We start from the raw sequence: 27,772 nt of genomic DNA on the forward strand, positions 1-27,772 counted from the left end.
CGGTGCACCACTATGGTTTGCAGTCAGGTTTTCCTTATTATAGGCTGACAACCCCAGCATGTAACACGCCAGGGGTACCCCATTCCACCACCTGGGGCACACAACCCAGTTGCTCTGTGGGCAGAGCGCCCTAGCCCCCGGCAGGTTTCTGAACACTATTCAGTCGCCTTTTAGGACAAGCTTAGCGCTGCTGCAGGCCTATTCTTTTGACACCCGGACCTAAACGGGGTTATTATTTCTAATTATCCAGTCATTATACATATTTACTGGAATTTTCAGTAATTATGAATAATTCCTAATTATACACTTTTACTGCAATACACGCATATACATAAAATAGAATAGTTTGATATACAAAAATAGGAGATGTGATATGATTGCCAATGAAACAGTCATCCACCAAATTGTCATCAAAGAACAAAAACTTTGACTGGTCATTATACGGTCTGCAATGATAGGAAAAAAAAACTATACCATAAAGCGAAATGTAAAAGGCCCCAAAACAAATGAAGTGAAACTGATCACAAAAGGCGGAAATCGACCTAATACAAAAAAAAAAAAAAAAAAAAAAAAACAACAAAAAACATAAAACAAAGTGACAAAATAGAGACTATATCTAATATTTACCCCCGCAGAGTCGAGAGCCTTTAATTTACAAAAGTATGAAAAGGAAAAACGCCTTTCACCGAAACGACATAAAACATTAAATACTGGCATTCAGAGTTTGTTTCTTGTACTTACAGTGAGAATACATTCTTAAAACAATATCCAAATTGATGAATATATTGTTTCAGGTTGGGCATTCATTTCAATGTTTAACATCTGAAGACTAATAGATGGGATCAGTTTTATTATAAATATTACGAAGTAACTTATTACCTGGCGAGTATATACAATGATCACAAACGAAAATGATGATAAAAATAAAGTTACAAGTAAAAAAAAAAAAAAAGAGAAACCGAAACAAAAATTTTTCTCCAGCAAAATATTGCTTTCGTTGCAATGTTCAACAATATTAATAACTCAGCTTAAATTTATGCACCAATAAAACAACCGGATAATTCGGTCTCTTCAGTAGCTATTAGCACTGAGTCACCGATTCCATCATTAACATTTAGAATCGATCGGTTCTACAATAATCAATGTTGTTGAGCGCGGGGGCGGTGCAATATCATGGAAATCACCGAAAATATCGTCATCCTCGTCTGAAACGCTTTCAACGTCATCTATAGACGGACTGACACGTCTATGGAATAAGTCTGCCTTCCTTATGTTTCTTAGACCTCCAACTTTATACAGCAAGAATGCTCCTAAAGCCACAAGCATGGCGACTGCAGCCGTAGTTCCGAGCGCTATGCCAATAGTTCTTGCGTTGGAATTACCCGTAACTGAATTAAAAAAAAAACATACACAACTAAATAACTAGTAAGAATATAAGCATTAGTACGGTGATTGATACCAAATAAGAATAGTTCAAATGAAAAAAAACAAACAAAGAAACAAACAAACAAATCAAAGTACTCATGTACTGAATCAATTTATATCGATCGTTTGAATTTTTACACTGGAAATAATCGTCAAATAGTCCTTTTTCATATTCCCGACTTTAGCTTCGTTTTGTTTTTAAATTTTAAGCAGAGGGGAGTAACTTTCTACAAATTTGTCATCCTTCAGACCGGTCTACTGTCAAATTGGAGCAGTGATACATAGGGATGTTTTTGGGGGTTATGCTACCATTTTGTACCACATTTTGCTCAAAATTGAATGGCAAATGATAGCATGAAAGCCCTTTCTCTTGATCGGACCCACTTCCCCATTTTTCGTAAGTATTTGGATCCGCTAGGGCCTGTGATATTTGGACAGCTTCACCATTACTCTTTACATTTCATTTATATGATCGATGAAAATTTATAGCCTAGCAGTGTTTTCATTTCTAGCTAAACATTAAATAGTTTATTATGCGCATAAAATAAAAAAGATAACTTGAATTTATCGACAGTGAACGACTGGTTGCATAGAAATCAATAGGTACTGATAAGAGGTTAGAGGTCAACTATTTTTAATTAAATGTTGTTAATACAAATGGGCAGTCCGAATTAATCAGCACATTTTTTTTACAGTAAAATTTGTTTATTGCGTTTAATAATTGGTGTAAATAACGTAGAATTAAATTTTGATACATTAGAAATATCTAACTATCTGTATTTGAACCTAAATGGGGTATGCTAATGGGACTATTTTACCGCAGTTGTGTAAGATTATTGCAGATGCTGTCAGGTTTTACAAATATTAACGCTCTGACGACTGCTGTATCAATTCTGATCTTCGATATAAATTGATAAAAACAAAAAAAAACAAAAAATATTTTGTTTACTTTCTAAGATATATTTGCCTTTCCGTAAACGTTTTATGGACCCCTAGGTAATTATGTAGACGGATCGATTTCAATAGAGCGTGCGACATTATGATTTAAAAAGTGGTGAATGTTTTTCTTTTTCCCCTCATGAACACTTCATAATACGGAATAAGCTACATTTAGAAAGTATATAATATCAAATAGTTCACGATACTTCGGGGCAAATGGTAATATATGGACCTGTTGATCACATATATAACATATTGCCACCACCAACTATTTGCTAAATATTATCACATAAACATATGTTACAGCATATAAAACTGATTAATATGTAAACGTATTAATGTATAATGTATAAGTATCTATAGAAGTTGAATGCATTGATTATCTATGTCTTTCCACATAAGAGTGAGAATAGAAAAAGAACAGATATGGTGAAACTCAACAAATACACCATCGTATAACCCATAGTAAAATAGTAAATATTCACAGAGATTACTAAAAGATCTTCAATAAGTATAAACACACTTTAAAGTAAGCTCTGAAAGGCCCCGATAACAAAAGTAAAAAGAAAAATCCACGGTAAAAGAACGATAAAATCCTTCAAAATAAACTAAAAAGCCAAACAGTGACACGAAAACACATTAATGTCCAACACTGACAGTAGAGCGAAATCATTCATTTCTAGCCAAGTATCATGCTGCAAGAGCAGCAGACAACTTGGTAATACTGGATAAGCATCTGAAATCGAATAAATTAGATTAAAACAACGAAAAATCAAAACATGCGTCATTCATAATTTATTTGTTGAATAGATTGAATTTGTTTTTAAACTTGATATTACAATTGTAACGGGAGAGCATGATTTGATTCCGCTACCGAGGATCCAACCCTAGATGGCTCAGTGACAAGCCAGCGGCAACCGATTCAGCTAAAGAATTAATTATTCTTTAGCCAAGTCAATTTACTGGTTTTTTGAATTTCACCACCTGCTACAACGCAAGTAGGCCATCCTGTCAGAATATCACAAAGCATAAATCGTGTGATAATAAACAACGCAAGGCCAAAATGTTTAAAAGAAATAAAATGTAGAAAAAATGTGTTAAATCGAAAACTTTAACCTTAAAATGTGTTTTGAAAAAGTCTTGCCACCGAAGAGATACAATAACAGTCATTAAATATTGAAATGTGCTATGAGGAACAGCCTAAATAATACCTTTTGAAGTTACATGTTACAGAAAAGGATATGTTTTCTTTTGGAAACTGAGTTATTAAAGATCAGTCAATTAAAATAGAAATAATATTACTAAGACCAGTGGCGTAATCAATCAATCAAATATAGTTCTAACCGTTCTAATTCAGCAGTCAAAATGCATTGACCGTATACTTACAAGTGATTAACAGTCACGGACTGAATATAACTTTTCTGTTGTGACGTCCCGAACATTACATTGTTTTGAAATTGCCAGGATGTTGTCAGTTTCTAATAAAAAACGGTGCTTTCCTAGCTTAAAATGTCATATTTCGTTTAAAATTTTCTTGCATTACAAAGACAAGCACAACCTCGCATTTTCCCGCGGTTCTTATATAAAAGCTCATCCATATATCAGTTTTATGTCAAGTCTGTGCACTGTTATTTTCTATGTAGTCGTACAACTGGATTTTTGGCGCGACAAAGGTAGTCCGAAAACTAAAAGTATATTAACATGTACAAAAAATGCAATGTTTAGATTATTGATAAACAGAACAATCGTTACTTTTGATTTTAATACTGACACTATCATATGTGGAACACTCAATCGAAAGTAACTATTCAAGGAATGCCTTAAATTTTTGATCTGGTTATACAAAATAACCGGGTTTGTGAGAGTTCACGCTTATAAAACGCGAAGTTCAAACTTGTCTAAACCAGGTTATTGAGTATTACCTGCTCAAACATTAGGAACATTCCTTATGACTTGATTTCTAATTGAAGACAGTCCAACTATCAATAATTCATTCGTAATCAAAACGTTATTTTGTCATAGTATCAAGCCAGGTTATACAAAAAAAGCTCAAAGAGAAGCAACCAATGAGATAGATTGTAACAAATCATATTGAATTGCTATTCTGTATGAGTAAGTAAAAATACCTGCTTCTAAGCTTGTAGCATTTCCTAGGATTGTGGCGTATTCAAGTAGTGTACTGCTTTCTGAGGTTCCGAAGTCAGCTGTAGTGCTGTCAACTTTTGTCAAGTCTGTTGTAGAGCTGTCTGATCTAGTGACGCTAATTGTACTGCTTTCTGGTGAAGTGACGTCTGTTGTAGTGCTGTCTGGTGTAGTAAAGTCTGTTGTAGTGCTGTCTGGTGTAGTGATGTCTGCTGTAGTGATGTTTGGTGTAGTAACGTCTGTTGTAATGCCGTCTGGTGTAGTGAGGTCTGTTGTAGTGCTGTCAGGTGTGGTAACATCTATTGTTGAGCTGTCATGTGAAGTGACGTCTTTAGTAGTGCTCTGTGGTAAACTGAGGTCTGCTGTAGAAGTGCTGTCTGGTGAAGTGACCTCTGCTATAGCGGTGTTTGGTGTAGTAACGTCTGTTGAAGTGCTGTCTAGTGAAGTGACTTGAGATATAGTGCTGTCGGTTGAAGTCACGTCTGTAGTAGTACTGTCTGGTAAAGTGACCTCTGCTATAGCGGTGTTTGGTGTAGTAACGTCTGTTGAAGTGCTGTCTAGTGAAGTGACTTGAGATATAGTGCTGTCGGTTGAAGTCACGTCTGTAGTAGTACTGTCTGGTAAAGTGACCTCTGCTATAGCGGTGTTTGGTGTAGTAACGTCTGTTGAAGTGCTGTCTAGTGAAGTGACTTGAGATATAGTGCTGTCGGTTGAAGTCACGTCTGTAGTAGTACTGTCTGGTAAAGTGACCTCTGCTATAGCGGTGTTTGGTGTAGTAACGTCTGTTGAAGTGCTGTCTAGTGAAGTGACTTGAGATATAGTGCTGTCGGTTGAAGTCACGTCTGTAGTAGTACTGTCTGGTAAAGTGACCTCTGCTATAGCGGTGTTTGGTGTAGTAACGTCTGTTGAAGTGCTGTCTAGTGAAGTGACTTGAGATATAGTGCTGTCGGTTGAAGTCACGTCTGTCGTAGTACTGTCTGGTAAAGTGACGTATGCTATAGTGGTGTTTGGTATAGTTACATCTGTTGTAGTGCCGTCTGGTGAAGTGATGTGTGTTGCAGTGTCGTCTGGTAAAGTGAGGTCTGTTGTAGTGCTGTCTGGTGAAGTGACGTGTGTTGCAGTGTCGTCTGGTAAAGTGAGGTCTGTTGTAGTGCTGTCTGGTGAAGTGACGTGTGTTGCAGTGTCGTCTGGTGTGGTAACATCTGGTGTCGAGCTGTCTGGTGAAGTGACGTGAGATATAGTGCTGTCGGTTGAAGTCACGTCTGATGTAGTGCTCTGAGGTAAACTGAGGTCTGTTGTAGTGCTGTCTGGAGAAGTGACGTCTGCTGTAGTGATGTCTGGTGTAGTGCCGTCTTGTGTAATGATTTCTGTTGTAGTGCTGTCTGGTGTAGTAACATCTGTTGTTGAGTTGTCTGGTGAAGTGACGTCTGCTGTTGTGATGTTTGATGTAGTAACGTCTGTTGTAGTCACTGCAGTAGATGTTACATCAGCTATTATTGTTTCTTGTGTAGTCACCGCTGTAGTTGAAACATTAGCTGTGGGAGTTTCTGATGTGAGCACTGCAGTGGATGTGGCATCAGCTGTAGATGTCTCTGGTGTAGACACTGCAGTAGATGTTACATCAGCTGAAGATGTTTCTGTATTTGTCATTACAGTAGATGTTGCATCAGCTGCAAATGGTTGTGGTGTGGTGACAACGTTAGTTGTTATATCATCTGTGGTTACTGCAGTAGATAATACATCAGTATATGTTTCTGGTGTGGATACTACTGTAGTTGTAATATCAGCTGTGGGAGTATCTGGTGTGGTCACTGCAGTGGATGTTGCATCAGCTGCAGATGTTTCTGGTGTGGTCGATGCAGTAGATGTTAAATCAGCTGAAGATGTTTCTGGGATTGTCGGTGTAGAAGTTGTTACATCAACTGTGATAGTTTCTGGTGTGGTCTCTGCAGAAGATGTTATATCAGCTGCAGATGTTTTTGGTTTGGTCACAAGTGTAGGTGTAAAATCAGCTGTAGATGTTTTGGGATTGGTCACAGCAGTTGATGTTACATCAGCTGTGAATGTTTCTGAAAAGGTAACAACTGTAGTTGTAACATTAGCTGTAGACGTCTCTGTTGTGGTCACTGCAGTAGATGTTACATCAGCTATTATTGTTTCTTGTGTAGTCACCACTGTAGTTGAAACATTAGCTGTGGGAGTTTCCGGTGTGAGCACTGCAGTGGATGTGGCATCAGCTGTAGATGTCTCTGGTGTAGACACTGCAGTAGATGTTACATCAGCTGAAGATGTTTCTGTATTTGTCACTACAGTAGATGTTGCATCAGCAGCAAATGGTTGTGTTGTGGAGACAACGTAAGTTGTTATATCATCTGTGGAAGTTTCTAGAGTGGTTACTGCAGTAGATAATACATCAGTATATGTTTCTGGTGTGGATACCACTGTAGTTGTAATATCAGCTGTGGGAGTATCTGGTGTGGTCACTGCAGTGGATGTTGCATCAGCTGCAGATGTTTCTGGTGTGGTCGATGCAGTAGATGTTAAATCAGCTGAAGATGTTTCTGGGATTGTCGGTGTAGAAGTTGTTACATCAACTGTGATAGTTTCTGGTGTGGTCTCTGCAGAAGATGTTATATCAGCTGCAGATGTTTTTGGTTTGGTCACAAGTGTAGGTGTAAAATCAGCTGTAGATGTTTTGGGATTGGTCACAGCAGTTGATGTTACATCAGCTGTGAATGTTTCTGAAAAGGTAACAACTGTAGTTGTAACATTAGCTGTAGACGTCTCTGTTGTGGACACTGCAGTTGATGTTAATTCAGCTGACGGTGTTTCTAGTGTGGTCGATGCAGATGATGTTACGTCAACTCTAGATGTTACTGGTGTAGACTTCACAGTAGTTGTTACATCAGCTGTTGTAGTTTCTGGTGTGGTCTTCACAGTAGATGTTACATCAGCTGCAGATGATTCTGGTGTAGTCACTGCAGTAGATATTGCAAAACCTGTAGATGCTTTTGGTGTGTTTAGGGCATTAGATGTTACACCAGCTGTAGATGTTTCCTCTGTGGTGACAACTGTAGCTGTACTATCAGATGTGATAATTTCTTGTGTGGTTACTGCAGTAGATGTTACGTCAGCTGTAGATGTTTCTGGTGTGGTGACCACTGTAGTTGTAATATCAGCAGTGGTCGCTGCAGCAGATGTTGTATTAGCTGTAGATGTTTCTGGTGTGGTGACCCCTGCAGTTGTCATATTAGCTGTGGTAGTTTCTGATGTGGAAACTGCAGTAGATTTTACATCAGATGTAGATGTCTCTGGTGTTGTCGCTGCAGTAGATGTAACATCAGCTGTAGATGTTTCTGGTGTGGTGACCCCTGCAGTTTTCATATCAGCTGTGGTAGTTTCTGGTGTGGACACTGCAGTAGATGTTACACCAGGTGTAGATGCTTCTGATTCGGTCTCTGCAGATGTTTCATCGGCTGTAGATGATTCTGCTGTTGTCCCCACTGTATTTGTAACATCAGCAGTAGTAGTTTTAGGGGAGGTCACTGCAGTAGATGTTACATCAGGTGTTGATGTTTCTAGTGTAGTCATTGCAGTAGATGTTGCATCATGTGTAGATGAGTTTGATATGGTTAATGTAATAGATGTTACATCAGCTGTAGATGTTTCTGGTGTGGTGACCACTGTAATTGTAATATCAGATGTAGTCTTTTCTGGTGTGGTCGCTGCAGTAGATGTTGCATCAGCTGTAGATGTTTCTGGTGTGGTGACCCCTGCAGTTGTCATATCAGCTGTGGTAGTTTCTGATGTGGACACTGCAGTAGATGTTTCATCAGATGTAGATGTTTCTGGTGTTGTCGCTGCAGTAGATGTTGCATCAGATGTAGATGTTGCTGGTGTAGTTATCACTGTAACATCAGCTGGGGTAGTTTCTGGTGTTGTCCCTGCAGTAAATGTTATATCAGGTGTAGATGATTTTCGACTTGTTGTCACTATAGATGCAACATCAGCTGTAGTAGTTTCTGATGCGGATATTGCAGTAGATGTTACATCAGCTGTAGATGTTCCTGGTGTAGTGACCAGAGTAGTTGTCATATCATCTGTGGCAGTTTGTGATGTGGACACTGCAGTAGATGTTACATCAGCTGTAGATGTTTCGGTTGTGACCACTGTAGATGTCATGTCAACTGTGGTAGTTTCTGATGTGGACACTGCAGTAGATGTCACCTCAGCTGTAGATGTTTCCGGTCTTGTCGGTTCAGTAGATGTTGCATCAGCTGTAGATGTTTCAGGGGTAGTTACCACTGTAGTTGAAACTGTAGCTGTGGTAGTTTCTGGTTTTGGCACTGCAGTAGATATTTCAACGGCTGTAGATGTTTCTGATATGGTACTTGTAACACCAACAGTGGTAGTTTCAACTGTTGATGTTTGTAATGTAGTTACTGCAGTAGATGATACATTAGCTGTAGATGTTTCTGGTGCGGTGACCATGTTAGTTGTGAAAAAAGCCATGGTAGTTTCTGGTGTGGTCGCTGCAGTAGATGTTTCAACGGCTGTAGATGTTTCTGATTTGGTACTTGTAACATCAGCAGTGGTAGTTTCAGAGTTCATCACTGCAGTAGATGTTACATCAGCATTTGATGCTTGTACGGTAGTCACTGCAATAGATGATACATCAGCTGTAGATGTTTCTGGTGCGGTGACCATGTTAGTTGTGGAAAAAGCCGTGCTAGTTTCTAGTGTAGTCGCTGCAGTAGATGTTTCAACGGCTGTAGATGTTTCTGATTTGGTACTTGTAACATCAGCAGTGGTAGTTTCAGAGTCCATCACTGCAGTAGATGATACATCAACTGTAGATGTTTCCGGTGTTGTTGCTGCAGTAGTTGTTGCATCAGGTGCAGATGTTTCTGGTGTAGTTACAGAAGTAGATGTTACAACACCTGTAGATGCTTTTGTTGTGGCCGCTGCAGTAGATGTTGCATCAGCTGTAGATGTTTCTGGTGTGGTGACCCCTGCAGTTGTCATATCAGCTGTGGCAATTTTTGATGTGGAAACTGCAGTAAATGTTACAGCAGATGTAGATGTTTCCGGTGTTGTCGTTGCAGTAGATGTTGCTGGTATGGTCATCACTGTAACATCAGCTGTGGCAGTTTCTGGGGTTGTCACTGCAGTAGATATTTCAACGGCTGTAGATGTTTCTGATGTGGTACTTGTAACATCAACAGTGGTAGTTTCAGATTTCATCACTGCAGTAGATGTTACATCAGCTGTTGATGTTTGTGATGTAGTTACTGCAGTAGATGATTTATCAGCTGTAGATGTTTCCGGTGTTGTTGCTGCAGTAGATGAAGCATCATCTGTAGATACTTTTGTTGTGGCCGCTGTAATAGATGTTGCATCAGCTGTAGATTTCTCTGGTGTGGGGATCCCTGCAGTTGTCATATCAGCTGTGGCAATTTTTGATGTGGAAACTGCCGTAGATGTTACATCAGATGTAGATGTTTCCGGTGTTGTCGCTGCAGTAAATGTTACATCAGGTACAGATGTTTCTGGTGTAGTGACCACAGTAGTAGTCATATCTGCTGTGGTAGTGTCTGATATGGACTCTGCAGTAGATGTTAAATCAACTGTAGATGTTTCTGGTCTAGTCGTTGCAGTAGATGTTGCATCAGGTGTAGATGTTTCTTGTGTTGTGATCACTGTAATTGTAATGTCAGATGTGGTCGTTTCTGGTGTGGTCGCTGCTGTCGATATTGCATCAGCTGTAGATGTTTCTAGTGTAGTCACTGTAGTAGATGTTGCATCAGCTATAGATGATTCTGGAATAGTCACTGCAGTAGATGTTGCAACACCTGTAGATGGGTTTGATGTGGTTACTGTTGTAAATGTTACATCAGATGTAGATGTTTCTGGTCTAGTCGTTGCAGTAGATGTTGCATCAGGTGTAGATGCTTCTGGTTCGGTCTCCGCAGATGTTTCATCGGCTGTAGATAATTCTGATGTTGTCCCCATTGTACTTGTAACATCAGTAGTAATAGTTTCAGGGATGGTCACTGCAGTAGATGTTACATCAGGTGTTGATGTTTTTAGTGTAGTCACTGTAGTAGATGTTGCAACACCTGTAGATGGGTTTGATGTGGCTACTGTAGTAGATGTTACATCAGCTGCAGATGTTTCTGGTGTGGAGACCACTGAAATATCAGATGTAGTCTTTTCTGGTCTGGTCGCTGCAGTAGATGTTACATCAGATGTAGATGTTTCTGGTGTTGTCGCTGCAGAAGATGATATATCAGGTAAAGATGTTTTTGGAGTGGTTGTCATTATAGATGCAATATCAGCTGTGGTAGTTTCTGATGTGGATACTGCAGTAGATGTTACATCAGCTATAGATAATTCTGGTGTAGTCATTGCAGTAGATGTTGCAACACCTGTAGATTGTTTTGATGTGGTCGCTGCAGTAGATGTTGCATCAGCTGTAGATGTATCTGGTGCGGTGACCATGTTATTTGTGAAAAAAGCCGTGCTAGTTTCTAGTGTGGTCGCTGCAGTAGATATTTCAACGGCTGTAGATGTTTCTGATGTGATACTTGTAACATCAGCAGTGGTAGTTTCAGAGTTCATCACTGCAGTAGATGTTACATCAGCTGTTGATGTTTCTAATGTAGTTACTGCAGCAGATGATACACCACCTGTAGATGTTTCTCGTGTAGTCACAGAAGTAGATGTTTCAACACCTGTAGATGCTTTTGGTGTGGCCGCTGCAGTAGATGTTACATCAGCTCTAGATGTCTCTGGTGTGGAGACCCCTGCAGTTGTCATATTAGCTGTGGCAATTTTTGATGTGGAAACTGCAGTAGATGTTACATCAGATGCAGATGTTACCGGTGTTGTCGCTGCAGTAGATGTTGCTGGTGTGGTCATCACTGTAACATCAGCTGTGGTAGTTTCTGGTGTTGTCTCTGCAGTAGATGTTACATCAGGTACAGATGTGACCACAGTAGTTTTCATATCTGCTGTGGTAGTGTCTGATGTGGACACTGCAGTAGATGTTAAATCAACTGTATATGTTTCTGGTCTAGTCGTTGCAGTTGATGTTGCAGCAGGTGTAGATGTTTCTGGTGTTGTGATCACTGTAATTGTAATATCAGATGTTGTCGTTTCTGGTGTGGTCACTGCTGTCGATGTTGCATCAGCTGTAGATGTTGCTAGTGTGGTCATCACTGCAACACCAACTGTTGTAGTTTCTTGTTTGATTACTGTAGTAGATGTTTCTGGTGTGATGACCCTTGCAGTTGTCATATCAGCTGTGGTAGTTTCTGGTGTGGACACAGCAGTAGATGTTACATCAGATGTAGATGTTTCTGGTCTAGTCGTTGCAGTAGATGTTGCATCAGGTGTAGATGCTTCTGGTTCGGTCTCTGCAGATGTTTCATCGGCTGTAGATAATTCTGATGTTGTCCCCACTGTACTTGTAACAGTAGTAGTAGTTTCAGGGGTGGTCACTGCAGTAGATGTTACATCATGTGTTGATGTTTCTAGTGTAGTCACTGTAGTAGATGTTGCATCAGCTATAGATGATTCTGGAGTAGTCACTGCAGTAGATGTTGCAACACCTGTAGATGGGTTTGATGTGGCTACTGTAGTAGATGTTACATCAGCTGTAGATGTTTCTGGTGTGGTGACCACTGTAATTATAATATCAGGTGTAGTCTTTTCAGGTCTGGTCGCTGCAGTAGATGTTACATCAGATGTAGATGTTTCTGGTGTTGTCGCTGCAGAAGATGATATATCAGGTAAAGATGTTTTTGGAGTGGTTGTCACTGTAGATGCAATATCAGCTGTGGTAATTTCTGATGTGGATACTGCAGTAGATGTTACATCAGCTAGAGATAATTCTGGTGTAGTCATTGCAGTAGATGCTGCAACACCTGTAGATTGTTTTGATGTGGTCGCTGCAGTAGATGTTGCACCAGCTGTAGATGTATCTGGTGCGGTGACCATGTTAGATGTGAAATGAGCTGTGGTAGTTTCTAGTGTGGTCCCTGCAGTGGATGATACATCAGCTGAAGATGTTACTGGGCTAGTCGTTGCTGTATATGTTGCATCAGCTGTAGATGTTGCTGGTGTGGTCGCTGCAGTAGATGTTTCAACGGCTGTAGATGTTTCTGATGTGGTACTTGTAACATCAGCAGTGGTAGTTTCAGAGTTCATCACTACACTAGATGTTAGATCAGCTGTTGATGTTTGTACGGTAGTCATGGCAGTAGATGATACATCAGCTGTAGATATTTCTGGTGCGGTGACCATGTTAGTTGCGAAAAAAACCGTGCTAGTTTCTAGTGTGGTCGCTGCAGTAGATGTTCCAACGGCTGTAGATGTTTCTGATGTGATACTTGTAACATCAGCAGTGGTAGTTTCAGGGTTCATCATTGCAGTAGATGTTACATCAGCTGTTGATGTTTGTGATGTAGTTACTGCAGTAGATGTTGCATCAGCTGTAGATGTTTCTGGTGTAGTCACAGCAGTAGATGTTACATCACCTGTAGATGCTTTTGTTGTGGCCGCTGCAGTAGATGTTGCATCAGCTGTAGATGTTTCTGGTGTGGTGACCCCTGCAGTTGTCATATCAGCTGTGGCACTTTTTGATATGGAAACTGCAGTAGATGTTACATCAGATGTAGATGTTGATAGTGTGGTCATCACTGCAACACCAGCTGTTGTAGTTTCTTGTTTGGTTACTGTAGTAGATGTTTCTGGTGTGGTGACCCTTGCAGTTGTAATATCAGCTGTGGTAGTTTCTGGTGTGGACACTGCAGTAGATGTTACATCAGATGTAGATGTTTCTGGTCTTGTCGTTGCAGTAGATGTTGCATCAGGTGTAGATACTTTTGGTTCGGTCTCTGCAGATGTTTCATCGGCTGTAGATAATTCTGATGTTGTCCCCACTGTACTTGTAACATCAGTAGTAATAGTTTCAGGGGTGGTCACTGCAGTAGATGTTACATCATGTGTTGATGTGTCTAGTGTAGTCACTGTAGTAGATGTTGCATCAGCTATAGATGATTGTGGAGTAGTCACTGCAGTAGATGTTACATCATGTGTTGATGTTTCTAGTGTAGTCACTGTAGTAGATGTTGCATCAGCTATAGATGATTGTGGAGTAGTCACTGCAGTAGATGTTACATCATGTGTTGATGTTTCTAGTGTAGTCACTGTAGTAGATGTTGCATCAGCTATAGATGATTCTGGTGTTGTCGCTGTAGATGCAATATCAGCTGTGGTAGTTTCTGATGTGGATACTGCAGTAGATGTTACATCAGCTAGAGATAATTCTGGTGTAGTCATTGCAGTAGATGCTGCAACACCTGTAGATTGTTTTGATGTTGTCGCTGCAGTAGATGTTGCATCAGCGACAACAGATATATCTGGTGCGATGACCATGTTAGTTGTGAAATGAGCTGTGGTAGTTTCTAGTGTGGTCCCTGCAGTGGATGATACATCAGCTGAAGATGTTACTGGGCTAGTCGTTGCTGTATATGTTGCATCAGCTGTAGATGTTGCTGGTGTGGTCGCTGCAGCAGATGTTTCAATGACTGTAGATGTTTCTGATGTGGTACTTGTAACATCAGCAGTGGTAGTTTCAGGGATCATCACTGCACTAGATGTTACATCAGCTGTTGACGTTTCCAGTGTAGTCATTGCAGTAGATCTTCCAACACCTGTAGATGCTTTTGTTGTGGCCGCTGCAGTAGATGTTGCATCAGCTGTAGATGTTTCTGGTGTGGTGACCCCTGCAGTTGTCATATCAGCTGTGGCACTTTTTGATATGGAAACTGCAGTAGATGTTACATCAGATGTAGATGTTGATAGTGTGGTCATCACTGCAACACCAGCTGTTGTAGTTTCTTGTTTGGTTACTGTAGTAGATGTTTCTGGTGTGGTGACCCTTGCAGTTGTCATATCAGCTGTGGTAGTTTCTGGTCTAGTCGTTGCAGTAGATGTTGCATCAGGTGTAGATGCTTTTGGTTCGGTCTCTGCAGATGTTTCATCGGCTGTAGATAATTCTGATGTTGTCCCCACTGTACTTGTAACATCAGTAGTAATAGTTTCAGGGGTGGTCACTGCAGTAGATGTTACATCATGTGTTGATGTGTCTAGTGTAGTCACTGTAGTAGATGTTGCATCAGCTATAGATGATTGTGGAGTAGTCACTGCAGTAGATGTTACATCATGTGTTGATGTTTCTAGTGTAGTCACTGTAGTAGATGTTGCATCAGCTATAGATGATTGTGGAGTAGTCACTGCAGTAGATGTTACATCATGTGTTGATGTTTCTAGTGTAGTCACTGTAGTAGATGTTGCATCAGCTATAGATGATTCTGGTGTTGTCGCTGTAGATGCAATATCAGCTGTGGTAGTTTCTGATGTGGATACTGCAGTAGATGTTACATCAGCTAGAGATAATTCTGGTGTAGTCATTGCAGTAGATGCTGCAACACCTGTAGATTGTTTTGATGTTGTCGCTGCAGTAGATGTTGCATCAGCGACAACAGATATATCTGGTGCGATGACCATGTTAGTTGTGAAATGAGCTGTGGTAGTTTCTAGTGTGGTCCCTGCAGTGGATGATACATCAGCTGAAGATGTTACTGGGCTAGTCGTTGCTGTATATGTTGCATCAGCTGTAGATGTTGCAGGTGTGGTCGCTGCAGCAGATGTTTCAATGACTGTAGATGTTTCTGATGTGGTACTTGTAACATCAGCAGTGGTAGTTTCAGGGATCATCACTGCACTAGATGTTACATCAGCTGTTGACGTTTCCAGTGTAGTCACTGCAGTAGATCTTCCAACACCTGTAGATGCTTTTGGTGTGGCCGCTGCAGTAGATGTTGCATCAGCTGTAGATGTTTCTGGTGTAGTGACCCCTGCAGTTGTCATATCAGATGTGGCAATTTCTGATGTGGACACTGCAGTAGATGTTACATCAGATGTAGATGTTGCTTGTGTGGTCATCATTGTAACATCAGCTCTGGTAGTTTCTGTTGTTTTTCCTGCTGTAGATGTTACATCAGCTGTAGATGTTTCTGGTTTAGTGACCACAGTAGTTGTCATATCAGCCGTGGCAGTTTCTGATGTGGACACTGCAGTAGATGTTACATCAGCTGTAGATGTTTCTGGTCTAGTCGTTGCAGTAGTTGCTGCATCAGCTGCAGATGTTTGTGATGTGATCACCACTGTACTTGTAACATCAACAGTGGTAGTTTCAAGGATCGTCACTGCAGAAGATGTTACATCAGCTATAGATAATTCTGGTGTAGTCACTGCAGTAGATGCTGCAACACCTGTATATGCTTTTGATGTCGTCGCTGCAGTAGATGTTGCATCAGCTGTAGATGTCTCTTGTGTAGGCACTGCGGTAGATGCTGTAACACCTGTAGATGCTTTTGATGTGGTCGCTGCAGTAGATGTTGCATCAGCTGTAGATGTTTCTGGTGCGGTGACCACAGTAGTTGTCATATCAGCAGTTGTAGTTTCCGGTGTGGATACTGCAGTAGATGTTACATCAGCTGAAGATGTTTCTTGTGTGGTGACCATGTTAATTGTGAAATAAGCTGTGGTAGTTTCTAGTGCGGTCACGGCAGTAGATGATACATCAGCTGTGGATGTCTCTGGTGTAGTCACTGCAGTATATGCTGCAACACCTATAGATGCTTTTAATGGGGTCGCTGCAGTAGATGTTGCATCAGCTGTAGATGTTTCTGGTGTTGTCGCTGCAGTAGTTGTCGTAGTTTCTGATGTGGACACTTCAGTAGATGCTACATCAGGTGTAGATGCTTTTGGAGTGGTTGTCACTGTATATGTTTCTGGTGTAGTGACCACAGTAGTTGTCATATAAGCAGTTGTAGTTTCTGATGTGGATACTGCAGAAGATGTCACATCAGCTATAGATGTTTCTGGTATAGTGACCACAGTAGTTGTTATATCATTTGTAGAAGTTTCTGATGTTGACACTGCAGAAGATGTTACATCAGATGTAGTTGTTTCTGGTGTTGTCACTGCAGTAGCTGTGGTAGTTTCTGATGTGGACACAGCAGTAGGTGTTACATCAGGTGTAGATGTTATTGTTATGGCTACAGTAGTTGTCATATCAGATGTGGGAGTTTCTGATTTGGACACTGCAGAAGATGTTTCCGATGTGGTCACTTCAGTAGATGTTTCAGGGTTAGTCACCACTGTAGTTGAAACAGGAGATGGGGTAGTGGGCATTGCAGTAGATGTTACATCAGCTGTAGAAGTTTCTTGTGTGGCGGCCATGTGAATAGTGAAATAAGCTGTGGTAAATTCCAGTGTGGTCACTGCAGTAGATGATACATCAGCTGTAGATGTTTCTGGTCTAGTCTTTGCAGTAGAAGTTGCATCAACTATAGAGGCTTTTGGAGTGGTCGCTGCAGTAGATGTTGTATCAGAAGTAGATGTTTCTGTTGTAGTGACCCCTGTAGTTGTCATATCAGCTGTTGTAGTTTCTAATGTGGACATTGCAGTAGATGTTTCCGGTGTTGTCGCTGTAGTAGATGTTTCCAGTGTGGTCATCACTGTAACATGAGCTGTTGTTATTTCTGGTATTTTCTCTGCAGTTGATATTACATCAGATGTAGATGCTTCTGGAGTGATCACCGCCGTAGTTGTAACATCAGCTGTCGATATTACTGGTGTCGTGACCACTGTAGATGTCATATCAGCTGTGGAAGTTTCTGGTGTTGACACTGCAGTAGATGTTGCATCAGCTGTAGATGTTTCTGGTGTAGTCTTCACAGTAGTGTTTACATCAGCTGTGATAGTTTCTGCGATGGACACTGCAGATGTTAAATCAGCTGTAGATGCCTTTGGTGTGGTCACTGCGGTAGATGTTGCATCAGCTGTAGATGTTTCTTGCGTGGTCAGTGCAGAAGATGCAACATCACCTGTAGATGTCACTGGTGTGGTGACCACTGTAGTTGTCATATCATCTGTGGTAGTTTCTGATGTTGATACTGCAGTAGATGTTACATCAGCTGTAGATGTTGCTGGTGTGGTTATCACTGTAACCTCAGCTGTTGTAGTTTCTTGTCTTTTCATTGCAGTAGATGTTACATCAGCTGTAGATGTTTCTGGTGTGGTCGCTTCAGTAGATGTTGCTTGTGTTATCTTCAGCTTAGTTGTTATATCATCTGTTGTAGTCTCTGTTGTGGTTACTGCTGTAGATGTTATATCAGCTGTTGATATATTTGGTGTCATCACCACTGTAGTCGAAACATCAGATGGCGTAGTTTCTGGTGTGATAACTGAAGATGTGAGATCAGCTGTTGATGTTTCTAATGTAGTCGCTGAAATAGATGTTGCATCGGCTATAGATGTTTCTGGTGTGGTCACCACTGGAGTTGCCATATCAACTGTGGTAGTTTCTGATGTTGATACTGCAGTAGATGTCACATCTGTTGTGGTAGTTTCTGGTGTGGTCACAAATGTAGTTGTATCATCAGCTGTAGATGTTTCTGGTGTTTTGACCTGTGTAGTTTCTGGTGTTGTCAATGCTGTGAATGTTACATCAGCTATAGATGTTTCTGGATTGGTCACAGCAGTAGATGTTACATCAGCCGTGGTAGTTTCTGGTGTGGTCACAACTGTAGTTGTAATATTAGCTAAAGATGTTTCTGGGATAGTTGGTGCAGAAGATGTTACATCAGCTATCGAGCTTTTTGATGTGGTTGGTACAGAAAATGTTACATCAAATGTAGAGGTTTCTGTTGTGGTCTTCACAGTAGTTCTTACATCATTTATTGTAGTTTCTGATGTTTTCACTGCTGTAGATGTTGCATCAGCTGTAGAGGCTTTTGGTGTGGTCACAACTCTAGTGGTAACATCAGCTGTAGATGTTTCTGGTATGGTCGATGCAGACGATGTTTCTGGTGTGGTCGCTGCAGAAGTTGTTTTTGTAGTAGATGTTGCATCAGCTGTAAATGTTTCTTGTGAGGTGACCGCTGTAGTTGTTATATCATCTGTTGTAGTCTCTGTTGTGGTCACTGCTGTAGATGTTACATCAGCTGGTGATATAACTGGTGTCATCACCACTGTAGTTGAAACATCAACTGCCGTAGTTTCTCTTGTCATTACCAGAGAAGATATCACATCAGCTATAGATGTTTCTTGGGTAGTCGCATGAGTAGATGTTGCATCAGCTGTAGATGTTTCTGGTGTGGTGACCACTGTAGTTGTAATATCAGCTGTAGATGTTTTTGATGTTGTCACTTTAGTAGATGTAGCATCAGCTGTAGTTGTTTCTGGTGTGGTCACTGCATTAGTTGTGACACCAGCTGTAGTACTCACAGTAGTTGTAACATTGGTTCTACTTGTTTCTGGTATTATCACTGCAGTAGATGTTAAATCAGCTGTAGTTGTTTCCTTTGTGCTCTCTGGACTAGATATTATATCAGTGATTGTAGTTGCTGGTTTGGTCGCTGCAGTAGGTGTTACATCAGCTGTTATAGTTTCTGGTGTTGTCATTGCAATAAATATTATATTAGCTGTGCTAGTTTCTGATCTGTACTCTGCAGTAGATGTTATATCAGATATGGATGTTTTTGGTGTGGTCATTGCAGTAGTGGTTTCATATGAGGTAACTACAGTAGTTTTTACTCTTGATACAGAAGTTTCTGGTGTTGTCACTACAGTACTTAATCCATCAGCTGTAATAGTTTCAGATGGTTTCATCACATTAGCAGTAACACCATCAGTTGTAGTTTCTGGTATGGTTATTTCAATAGGTGTTTCCTCAACCATTGTAAAGGTAACTGGTATAGGCGATGAAACATCAAGGTTTGTTGAAATAAATGTCGAGTATTCTTCGTGTACGGTTGTAATTGTATTAGTAGTTTTATTGTCGTTTGATAATTGAGTCTTGGTGTCTATTGTGGAATCGGTAACGTCGGTGGTGACTCGAGTCTGGTTGTCTGTCGGGGAATCGGTGACGTTGGTGGTGACTCGAGTCCGATTTTCTGTTGGAAAATTGGTCATGGTCATGTCGATTGAAGTGTTTGGCACTGAAGTCGTTGTAGAAGCAACCACACAGAGTATGTTCAAGGTAGATAACAGCACCAACGTGGACATTGCTACTGTAAATATAGAAAAATGTCATGATTCGTCATTTGTGCTTGTTCCCTTTGTGACAGAAAATTAAAATTATTGTAAACTATGGTATTGAAAATAAAAAGTAAAGTAAAAAATTTTGCAATATTATTGATTGTACAACATTTAAGACATTTGTATAAAATATTTAATTATTTTGTCATCGTTTAGTAGCGTCACCCTGTACTCTTCAAAATTGACGCTTAAAAAAACAATTATCTTCTTTTTCCTTTTTTTTTTGTTTTTGTTTTTTGTTAAATGATGTGGATGCTCGAGCACCTGAGTTTACATACAAGCTATACCCAAGTTAGTGGATAAAAGACAACCGGGGATTGCTTTAACCAGCGATAATATGCAAAATATATTTGCACATATGATGGTCGTAAATCATTTATTTAAAGTTCTTTATTTCATTTCACTTCATTTCGTGAATTTTCTTTCGCTACGTCTTTTTGCTTGTGTCATGGTTCACATGATTTCATTTCATTTAATTATATTCGTACTTCATTTTGTTTTCGTTTAGCGAACAACGTTAACTACTCAACGTTCTTAAACGGAATAAAATTGTATTCATCTGCAGACTGAGGTGCTATTTTCATCTATCATGTTATGGTGTTATACAATTAATTGTATATCGTGTATAATAGTAGTAATCACTTTATGATATATATACTTACAGTAAGATAATCGGTATACAAAGCTTATTTTCCATAATTCAAGAACAATTTTCGCCATTCATCTGTAAAGTGTTTTAGAGTCCGGATCATTGGCAACTTCTGTCAGAATCTGAATGATGAAAGTAATTATAGAAAAACAAAATTTTTAAAAATGTTTTATCATTTTTATTGTCTACTGGGTTGCATATGTCAAATTGCATGATATACAGAAGAAGTAATCTAGTATATATGGTCTGTGAAAGGTGGCGTAGCAATACTGGGGGTACAACCGAAGGGCAATCCGTGGAAAAAATAATGCCGCGGGAACACCAAATGAGAACAAGAAGAATAATAAATCGAACAGCGTAAAACTAAACAGTGCTCATAATAAAAATTACAACACGAACCCAGCAAAAACACGGGATTGGCAACGTGCAAGACGTCCGCCTTATTGCCTGTTATGGATCAAGTCCGTTGAAAGAGGACGAATATCTTTAACTGTTGAAGGTCGTTTTTCATATTGGAAACGGACACTCCTGTATAGGTCAAACAGGTCATGATGACGAACATTAAATCACTCGAATAACGATCTTAACCAATTGCATTAGCATGTTCTAGTATCTGTTTGCGCTATGAAATTTTGTGTAAACGTATGATTTAAGAGGCAAAATACTAGATATTTTCCATTTCCTGAAATATGCAAAAATATATTCAACCATTAAAAATTATGTTTAAACATAAAGTATCATGCTGAATTGTTTAATGTAACCTTCTCTTTAAGCTACTCAGAATTTAAAATAATGTTTTAACTTCTCCACTCATTGTTCTGTTAAATGACAATACTTAGGCGATACATATAATTAATGACAGCGCCAAGATTGTTGCCATGATTTGAATTTGTGACCACTGATACGAAATAAAAACCATTATTTAACCATGGAATTTGTTAATACTCATTTTCATACACCTTGTCGTACGTCTTGTGTTGCTGTAACTATGCAGACTTTTTGTACCGCGTAGGCTAGTTCTGGAAGGGAGTTATGTTGCTACAAGATTGATGTTATCACTATCGAAGTTCTGTAGTCGTCATCATGAATTCGTGGATCGTTGTGGTGTATCCACCTGCACCAAAAGAACCGATTTATTCAAAGGTCATGGCTCCTTTTTTATAGCTCGGCGGTTGTTTCTTGAAAAACAGAGGACGCTTTTCCTACCGGTGCACCTGGTCGTTGCTCCCAGTTTTTTTTTAGTGAAGTCCAAGTTGCTCAATTAGTTTTATTGCTTTGTACGTATTATTTTGGTTGTTTTATCTTATTTGCTGAGTGTGTCTTTTTTCCATGTCATGTCTTTGTCCCTGAATTACATTCTTTTAATTTCCGAAAGAATCTTGGTTCCCTTGAGTACTCTCTCAAATGAATAAAGCACATATAGCACAATGGTAGTATTTCTACAAATTGAGAGGTTTCATCTTTAATCGAAATTCTGACGTATTACACACGTCTGTCTAGTCGTTCCAACGTAAAAGGAAATATGCATTACCGAAAAATGAAGTCTACAGTCCGCAGGATGAAATATGATATTGGAACTAGAAATTCACGAAATAATGAATATATATATGCCTAGTCTTATTGTTTTTTTGTTTGTTCGTCATAGAGTTCAGTTTGACATAATAATTATGCAATCGTCAATCTAGGCAAAGTTTGATATATTTTGCTTTTTATACAAAATAACAAAACAATGTCATTTGATTTTTTATTTAGTAATGACACAAATGTATATTACCTGTGTTAACACACATAAATTAAAAAACCCTCCCGTTCTATTAGCATTAATGTAGTCATCCAGAAGTTAAATATGTCAGTGTTAGCCTGGAAAGCGTAGTAACATTTCATTCATTTAATTTCAGCTTTATTAAAATGAAAATGGACAACCATTGTTTTAATTTCACGCAATTCGACACATGCATACATAAAAAATAAGGAACCAGATCAGTAAAAATCAAATACTAGCTAGTAAGCTTTTATATCGTGGTAGATTTATCACCTCCTTGTCTGTATCAATGTAGGTAACTACGCGATCATTCTAGAATTACAATGAAAATATGTTTTTGAACAATTATTTATTTGTTGATATATTGCAAAAAGGTCGTGTGCTTTTGTTCTCAGTCACGAATAACATCGGGTCATTAATTTCAAAACATACAGTTTGACTCAATGTCATAATGCAATATATTACTCATTTGAGAAAGAGGCATGATTACTTCAAATCAAAGTATTGAAATCACACATACAGTCAACTTGTTTTGTTCTCCTGTTAAAACAACCAGTTATATAAAAAGTCAAAACCAGGAACCTAGATTTTATACATTTTCTTTCAATTTGGTTTTCAACATTTTTTTTCTTTGAAACCTATTTATTTTTTTTATTGAGATAAATATACTAAAGCAATGTTATTTATTGCCAAGATGTACTTTAAAAACGAACTTTGTTGTCTGTGGCCCTTTTCACAAAAAATCGTAAGAGTAAAATTCGTCGTAAGTTATGACGTCGCAATACTTTTATTTACTATGACGTCGTCATAACTTACGACTAATTTTACACTTACGATTTTTTGTGAAAAGGACCAATTAACTATATTTTTGAAAAGGGAAATATGACTATTTGCAGTGAAGTATGTTAATTACTCTTAAATAGATGTAGAGGGAGCAAATATGGTTCCAACAAATTTTCTCAGTACATTAACAATCTCCATTTGACACAAGTCCATTTGACAACGCTGCACCGCTGATACTTATTATTACAACAGTTTTTCTTATTCATATTCATCGGTTAATCTCGAAATAACATAAATATCAATCTTCATTTTTTCCAAATTGGTAGATGAACGGGAATGATAAACATATACATTCATCTGTAGCAATAGTCCTCCTGCCAACTATGTTAACTTAATTTTATAATGGGGTTTTATTTTCTTGAGACTGATGATATGTATATTTTCGACAAACTAAAATATCTGCAGTAAATAATAGATCACTAAAAAAACTAAATTCAAAATGAGTCAAGATTAACTAGCAACTCGAAATTAAAAAGAAATCGTTTACATTGATAGCAAGATTTTATCAATTAAATGAATGAGTAATATGGGAAAAGTGTACATGTTATGTGTATGAAAAAAATATAATGAAATAAAAATCAGAGTCACAGTCTGATATCCTGGTTAACTTCGGAAACTGTAGAGCCTTGTCTTTTAATTTTATGACAGATATTTGTTGTGTAAAAGTTTCGCATTTTTATTAACGATATTCAAATTTAAACAAAAACAAATATTTCAAATATTTTCATTGAAGAATCGGCATTCATCTTAATAGATACGCACTTATTTGTGTGTAAATGACTATTGTGAAAAAAAACTTTTCACATAAACAATTCTAGATTGTTGTAATATTTAAACTTTTTGTCAAAGGTCAATACAACTGTTACTTGATATCCGTGAATATGTAAATGTAAATATTTATTTTTAGGGAAGTCTGACTTCATGTTAATTCACATCTTCAATCGACACCAATGTACTCGTATTGAAGTTTTGTTTTTATAGTAAGAGGATAAGAACATAAACGTGACATACATGTAAATCTTTAATAGATGACTAGCCTGTTATATGACCATAATTAAAGATCCTACAAGGTCTAAGTTCCTATATCATATTTTTCTAATGATTAATTTTCGTTAGTTTGAACTTCTAAATTCAAAGGGATATCAAAGGAACGAAATTCGAAGGGTAATCAAAATAATATAATTCAAGGCAATTAAGAGACAGGAAAAATAGACAGACGCAACAAATAACTTGACCAAAATAACACGAACAAAGAAACAAAAGTAAATGAGCAAACCGGACTCATGGTGCAGATGAATAGACAAAAAAGATCCACGAGTTCATGATGGAAACAATGAAACTAATGTAGTGATGATTTTAATCTTGAAGCAAAATAATCCTGTTCCAGAAGGATAATTGTAAGAAGTCTGGCAGGGTACAAATAGTCCGTAAGATATTGCATAACGTATGAGTTGTGATATGAAACTTACAGGTGCTGAAGGAATGTTATCTCATATAAGACATCATCTATATGGGAAACTGAGATAAAAGAATCTGGGGGAAAATATTCCTTCTTCTGGAAAAGATAAACTTTAGTCAGCTCATGTAAGAGTTAAAGAATAGATCAGAGAGAAAAGGGGCACAATTTGTTCCGATTGTAATGCCGAACAACCGTTGAAACAACATGTCCATCGCAGTGGACAAACATGTTGTCGATAAAAAAAAATCCAGCATTTTGTCAAACCTTTTCTTCGGTATATTTAGAAGAAGATTTGGAATCGTTTGTTTATATAAAGTATTGAATATCTTTACAATGTACTACGTATTTGTATCGAGATGTTTTATCTTTTATTTTTACAGTAACAATGATATATAATGTTTTTGAGTTGGGATTTCAACTCATTATGGGGAATAGATCTTGATTCTATTATATACGGATAATAATCTAGTATTAAAAGTTTTTAGAATTCTTTTGAATTTTCCAGGATTTACATTGAATTGATACCTATATGGGAGTAATAAGTGTCTTGGAAATATTGGTGAGCCCCTGACCACCTGTAGGTATGAAAGTTAATAATTACAAAAGATGCCTGGTACATGTAGTACATTTTGCAATTCCAGCTATGTAGCCCTGGTCTCGATTTCACAAAAAGTCGTAAGTGTAAAGTTGATCGTAAGTAATGACGTCATAAACTAAAATAGCATTGTGACGTCATGATTTACGATCAATTTCACACTTACGACTCTTTGTGAAACTCACGCCTGGATTATTGTGTTGTTTTGGAATCCAATACCGGACGATCACAATTGTCGTCTTTTGTAGAGAGGCCGAAAGAGGATTGAACAGAGTTGTGGTTTTAAACTATTCTTTGGAAAGTGTGTTGGTATTATAGTAAATCCACCTCCGTTAAAAAAAAGGAAATACATCCAGTTTTGAGTGGAGTCCGAGTTGCTCATTTACTTTTGTTGCTTTGTGTGTATGATTTTAGTTACTTTATGTTCTTTGTTGTGTGTGTCTGTTTTCCATGTCTGGTCTTTGTCCCTGGATTGCATTCTTTAGATCACCGCTATAACCTTGGTTCCCTTGGTTACTCATCCACGAGTTATGTTGTTTAATTGTGCAAGAAAATTAGATATAAAGTTAACTTGTCCTTGAAATATAAAATAATGTAAAAACCGCAAAACTTAATAAATGGAAAAAAGTACGCAACCGTTGGGTTATGTTCAGCTATATGTTTTGCAGACAATTCAGTATCAATCAGGATCGTTAAGACGTACATAAAATGCGCATCACAAATCCACGTGTTTACACATAATGAAGATCTTTTTTTTTTAGTTAAACGTCCAATTTGTATTGATGATATGTTTTCGAATAATCTCATTCATTTGCTTTGGCTTGCACACTCTACAGTCACGTGAACACCACATATCATGACTAATTGAATCACGTACATTGTATGAAACCGTATGTAAAATAAGTGTACATGTAAACAAGTTCAAGAGTTTTTAACACCTTAGTTTGTTTATATCTATGCCATGTGTACAAATATGAACCAGGGACAACTATTTCACGTCCCAATAATGTAAAGAAAATCCTCAATTAAAAAAAATCTGACTTATTTAAGCTTAGTACCAAGTAAGTTTTTTTTCTACTAAATATCTTACCATATATCACCGGAAAATGACAAGAGTATTCCGACTTTTCAGATTTCGTAACAGATTGTGACTTACCAGTATGTACTATTGCAGTTTTATTCTGATTCTGAGCATAAAATGTGTCATCAGAAATATTTTGTCAAACTCTTCTTTTATCTTTAAAGAAATTTTATTTCAAGGTTCATTAATCTGTACTATAGAAATATATTTTGTTTCGTTAAATGAAAATGATACTGTTTAATAAAGTACAAAACTATGTCACTACACATCATTACCCTCTGGTTAAGTTGAGGCTTGTTAAATTAAATGCTTACATTTTTGTACCCATTTTTGAATGGTTTTTAATAGGAGTACGTGATACAATTATTACAATAACGGTAGTTACAGATAAAAATAACAAATACGATGAAGCACAACAATTAACATTGACGACTTTAAAAAAGAAAGCTTTTAAATTTACTAAGTTTTCTATAGGCCTCTCTTTTATTGTAACAGACGCATTTAGTTATTTAATGACTGTTATTTTATTTGAAAATCATCAACATACATTTGCATTTTTGGGGTAAATCCCTACGTTCTTCTCTTTTCAAAGCAGCCACTCCATTTGTTGTACCGGCAAATCGTTATAAATGATTAATTCAAGATTTTTTACATACTTTAGATTTTATCATTATACCTTAATTTTCTTTACAGCACAAATGATTTCGATTTATTCCGGGTTAGAGCCGTTTCCGGTTTAAGAGAGGAACCTACGCGATTGATTGTGATTGCATTTTAAATTGCAGTCCGACTAAAAATGTCTAAAATATTTAGAACTAATCATTTATAACGATTTTCCGTTACAACATATAGATTGATTGCAATGGGGTTTGGAGACTAAGTTACAAAAAATGCTGAAAATCTCATATGTGGCTTAAATTTCCTGCTATTCTCAGTCAATGGCATATATCGTGAATGACTCTAACCCGGAAAATAAAAACTTCTCTTTGAAATAATAATAATTATTATTATTTTTGGTGTAATTACGTTTAATTTTACTTTAAAGATAGTCTGAAATTAGTTCCTTTATTGACCATCATCATTACAAACAATGTACTAAGTAATACAAATTGATGTGAAAAACGAAAGGAGTATTTCGGGGGATACGAATGAAACATGCACATGTACACAATGGTTAAGAGAGACTATTGATATTATTTTAAACGTTTACTTTCATTGTATAATGTTATCACTGTTAGTTTTGTTCCTACTAACTAAAACATTAACATTTATAATTTGTCCTTACCTTACTTGGCATTCATTGGTTCAGAAAACAAGTTACAATAGATCCGAAAGCGAAATCAGAAATATGAATAAAATATATTAAAGTCGAGAAAGCATGAATAGTTCCAGAAACATAAGTACTGACAAATGTATAACCGGAATCAGATTGTTTACTGAATCTATATCGGCCTTTTATAAACATCAAAATCCGGACGTATAAATACACGATTGTTTAAGGCATTGATTGAATTTAATGGCATTTATTGAAATTTAATGTTACATTTGGTCCATTGCCTCTTGAAACGTTGTTCTCAGTGCCCCTTTAAATGTGCTGTAGACAAAACCACTGTAAAGTTAGAACAGCTTACTGTTTGCTTGTTGCGTTGGGACCCATTAAACATATTTTCGTGATATTCATAAGTATTGTAACTCGAACA

The 27,772-nt window shown here is 37.9% G+C and overlaps 1 protein-coding gene across 1 annotated transcript; it reads right to left on the minus strand.

Annotated features, from left to right (window-relative positions):
* Positions 1 to 835: 835 nt before the first annotated feature.
* LOC148604685 (uncharacterized) lies at positions 836 to 27,550 on the minus strand. Its single transcript, XM_088548932.1, has 4 exons — positions 27,358 to 27,550; positions 20,346 to 20,454; positions 4,491 to 19,655; positions 836 to 1,388 (listed from the first exon to the last, which is right to left on the minus strand). The coding sequence occupies exons 2-4, from the start codon at positions 20,401 to 20,403 to the stop codon at positions 1,108 to 1,110; spliced, it is 15,504 nt and encodes a 5,167-aa protein (XP_088405058.1). The 5' UTR covers positions 20,404 to 20,454; positions 27,358 to 27,550; the 3' UTR covers positions 836 to 1,107.
* Positions 27,551 to 27,772: the final 222 nt, after the last annotated feature.

The sequence above is a fragment of the Perna viridis genome, chromosome 10 (genome assembly GCF_037379345.1).
Source record: "Perna viridis isolate PV_CMFRI_1.1 ecotype Kerala chromosome 10, ASM3737934v1, whole genome shotgun sequence".
NCBI lineage: Eukaryota > Metazoa > Mollusca > Bivalvia > Mytilida > Mytilidae > Perna > Perna viridis.

Coding starts and splice junctions, on each gene's coding strand:
- LOC148604685 (XM_088548932.1), bottom strand. CDS start 20,403: ATGGCGAAAATTGTTCTTGAATTATGGAAAATAAGCTTTGTATACCGA. Junction 19,656..20,345: donor TGTATACCGATTATCTTACT/GTAAGTATATAT, acceptor CTATATTTACAG/TAGCAATGTCCACGTTGGTG. Junction 1,389..4,490: donor TGCTACAAGCTTAGAAGCAG/GTATTTTTACTT, acceptor TTTTTAATTCAG/TTACGGGTAATTCCAACGCA.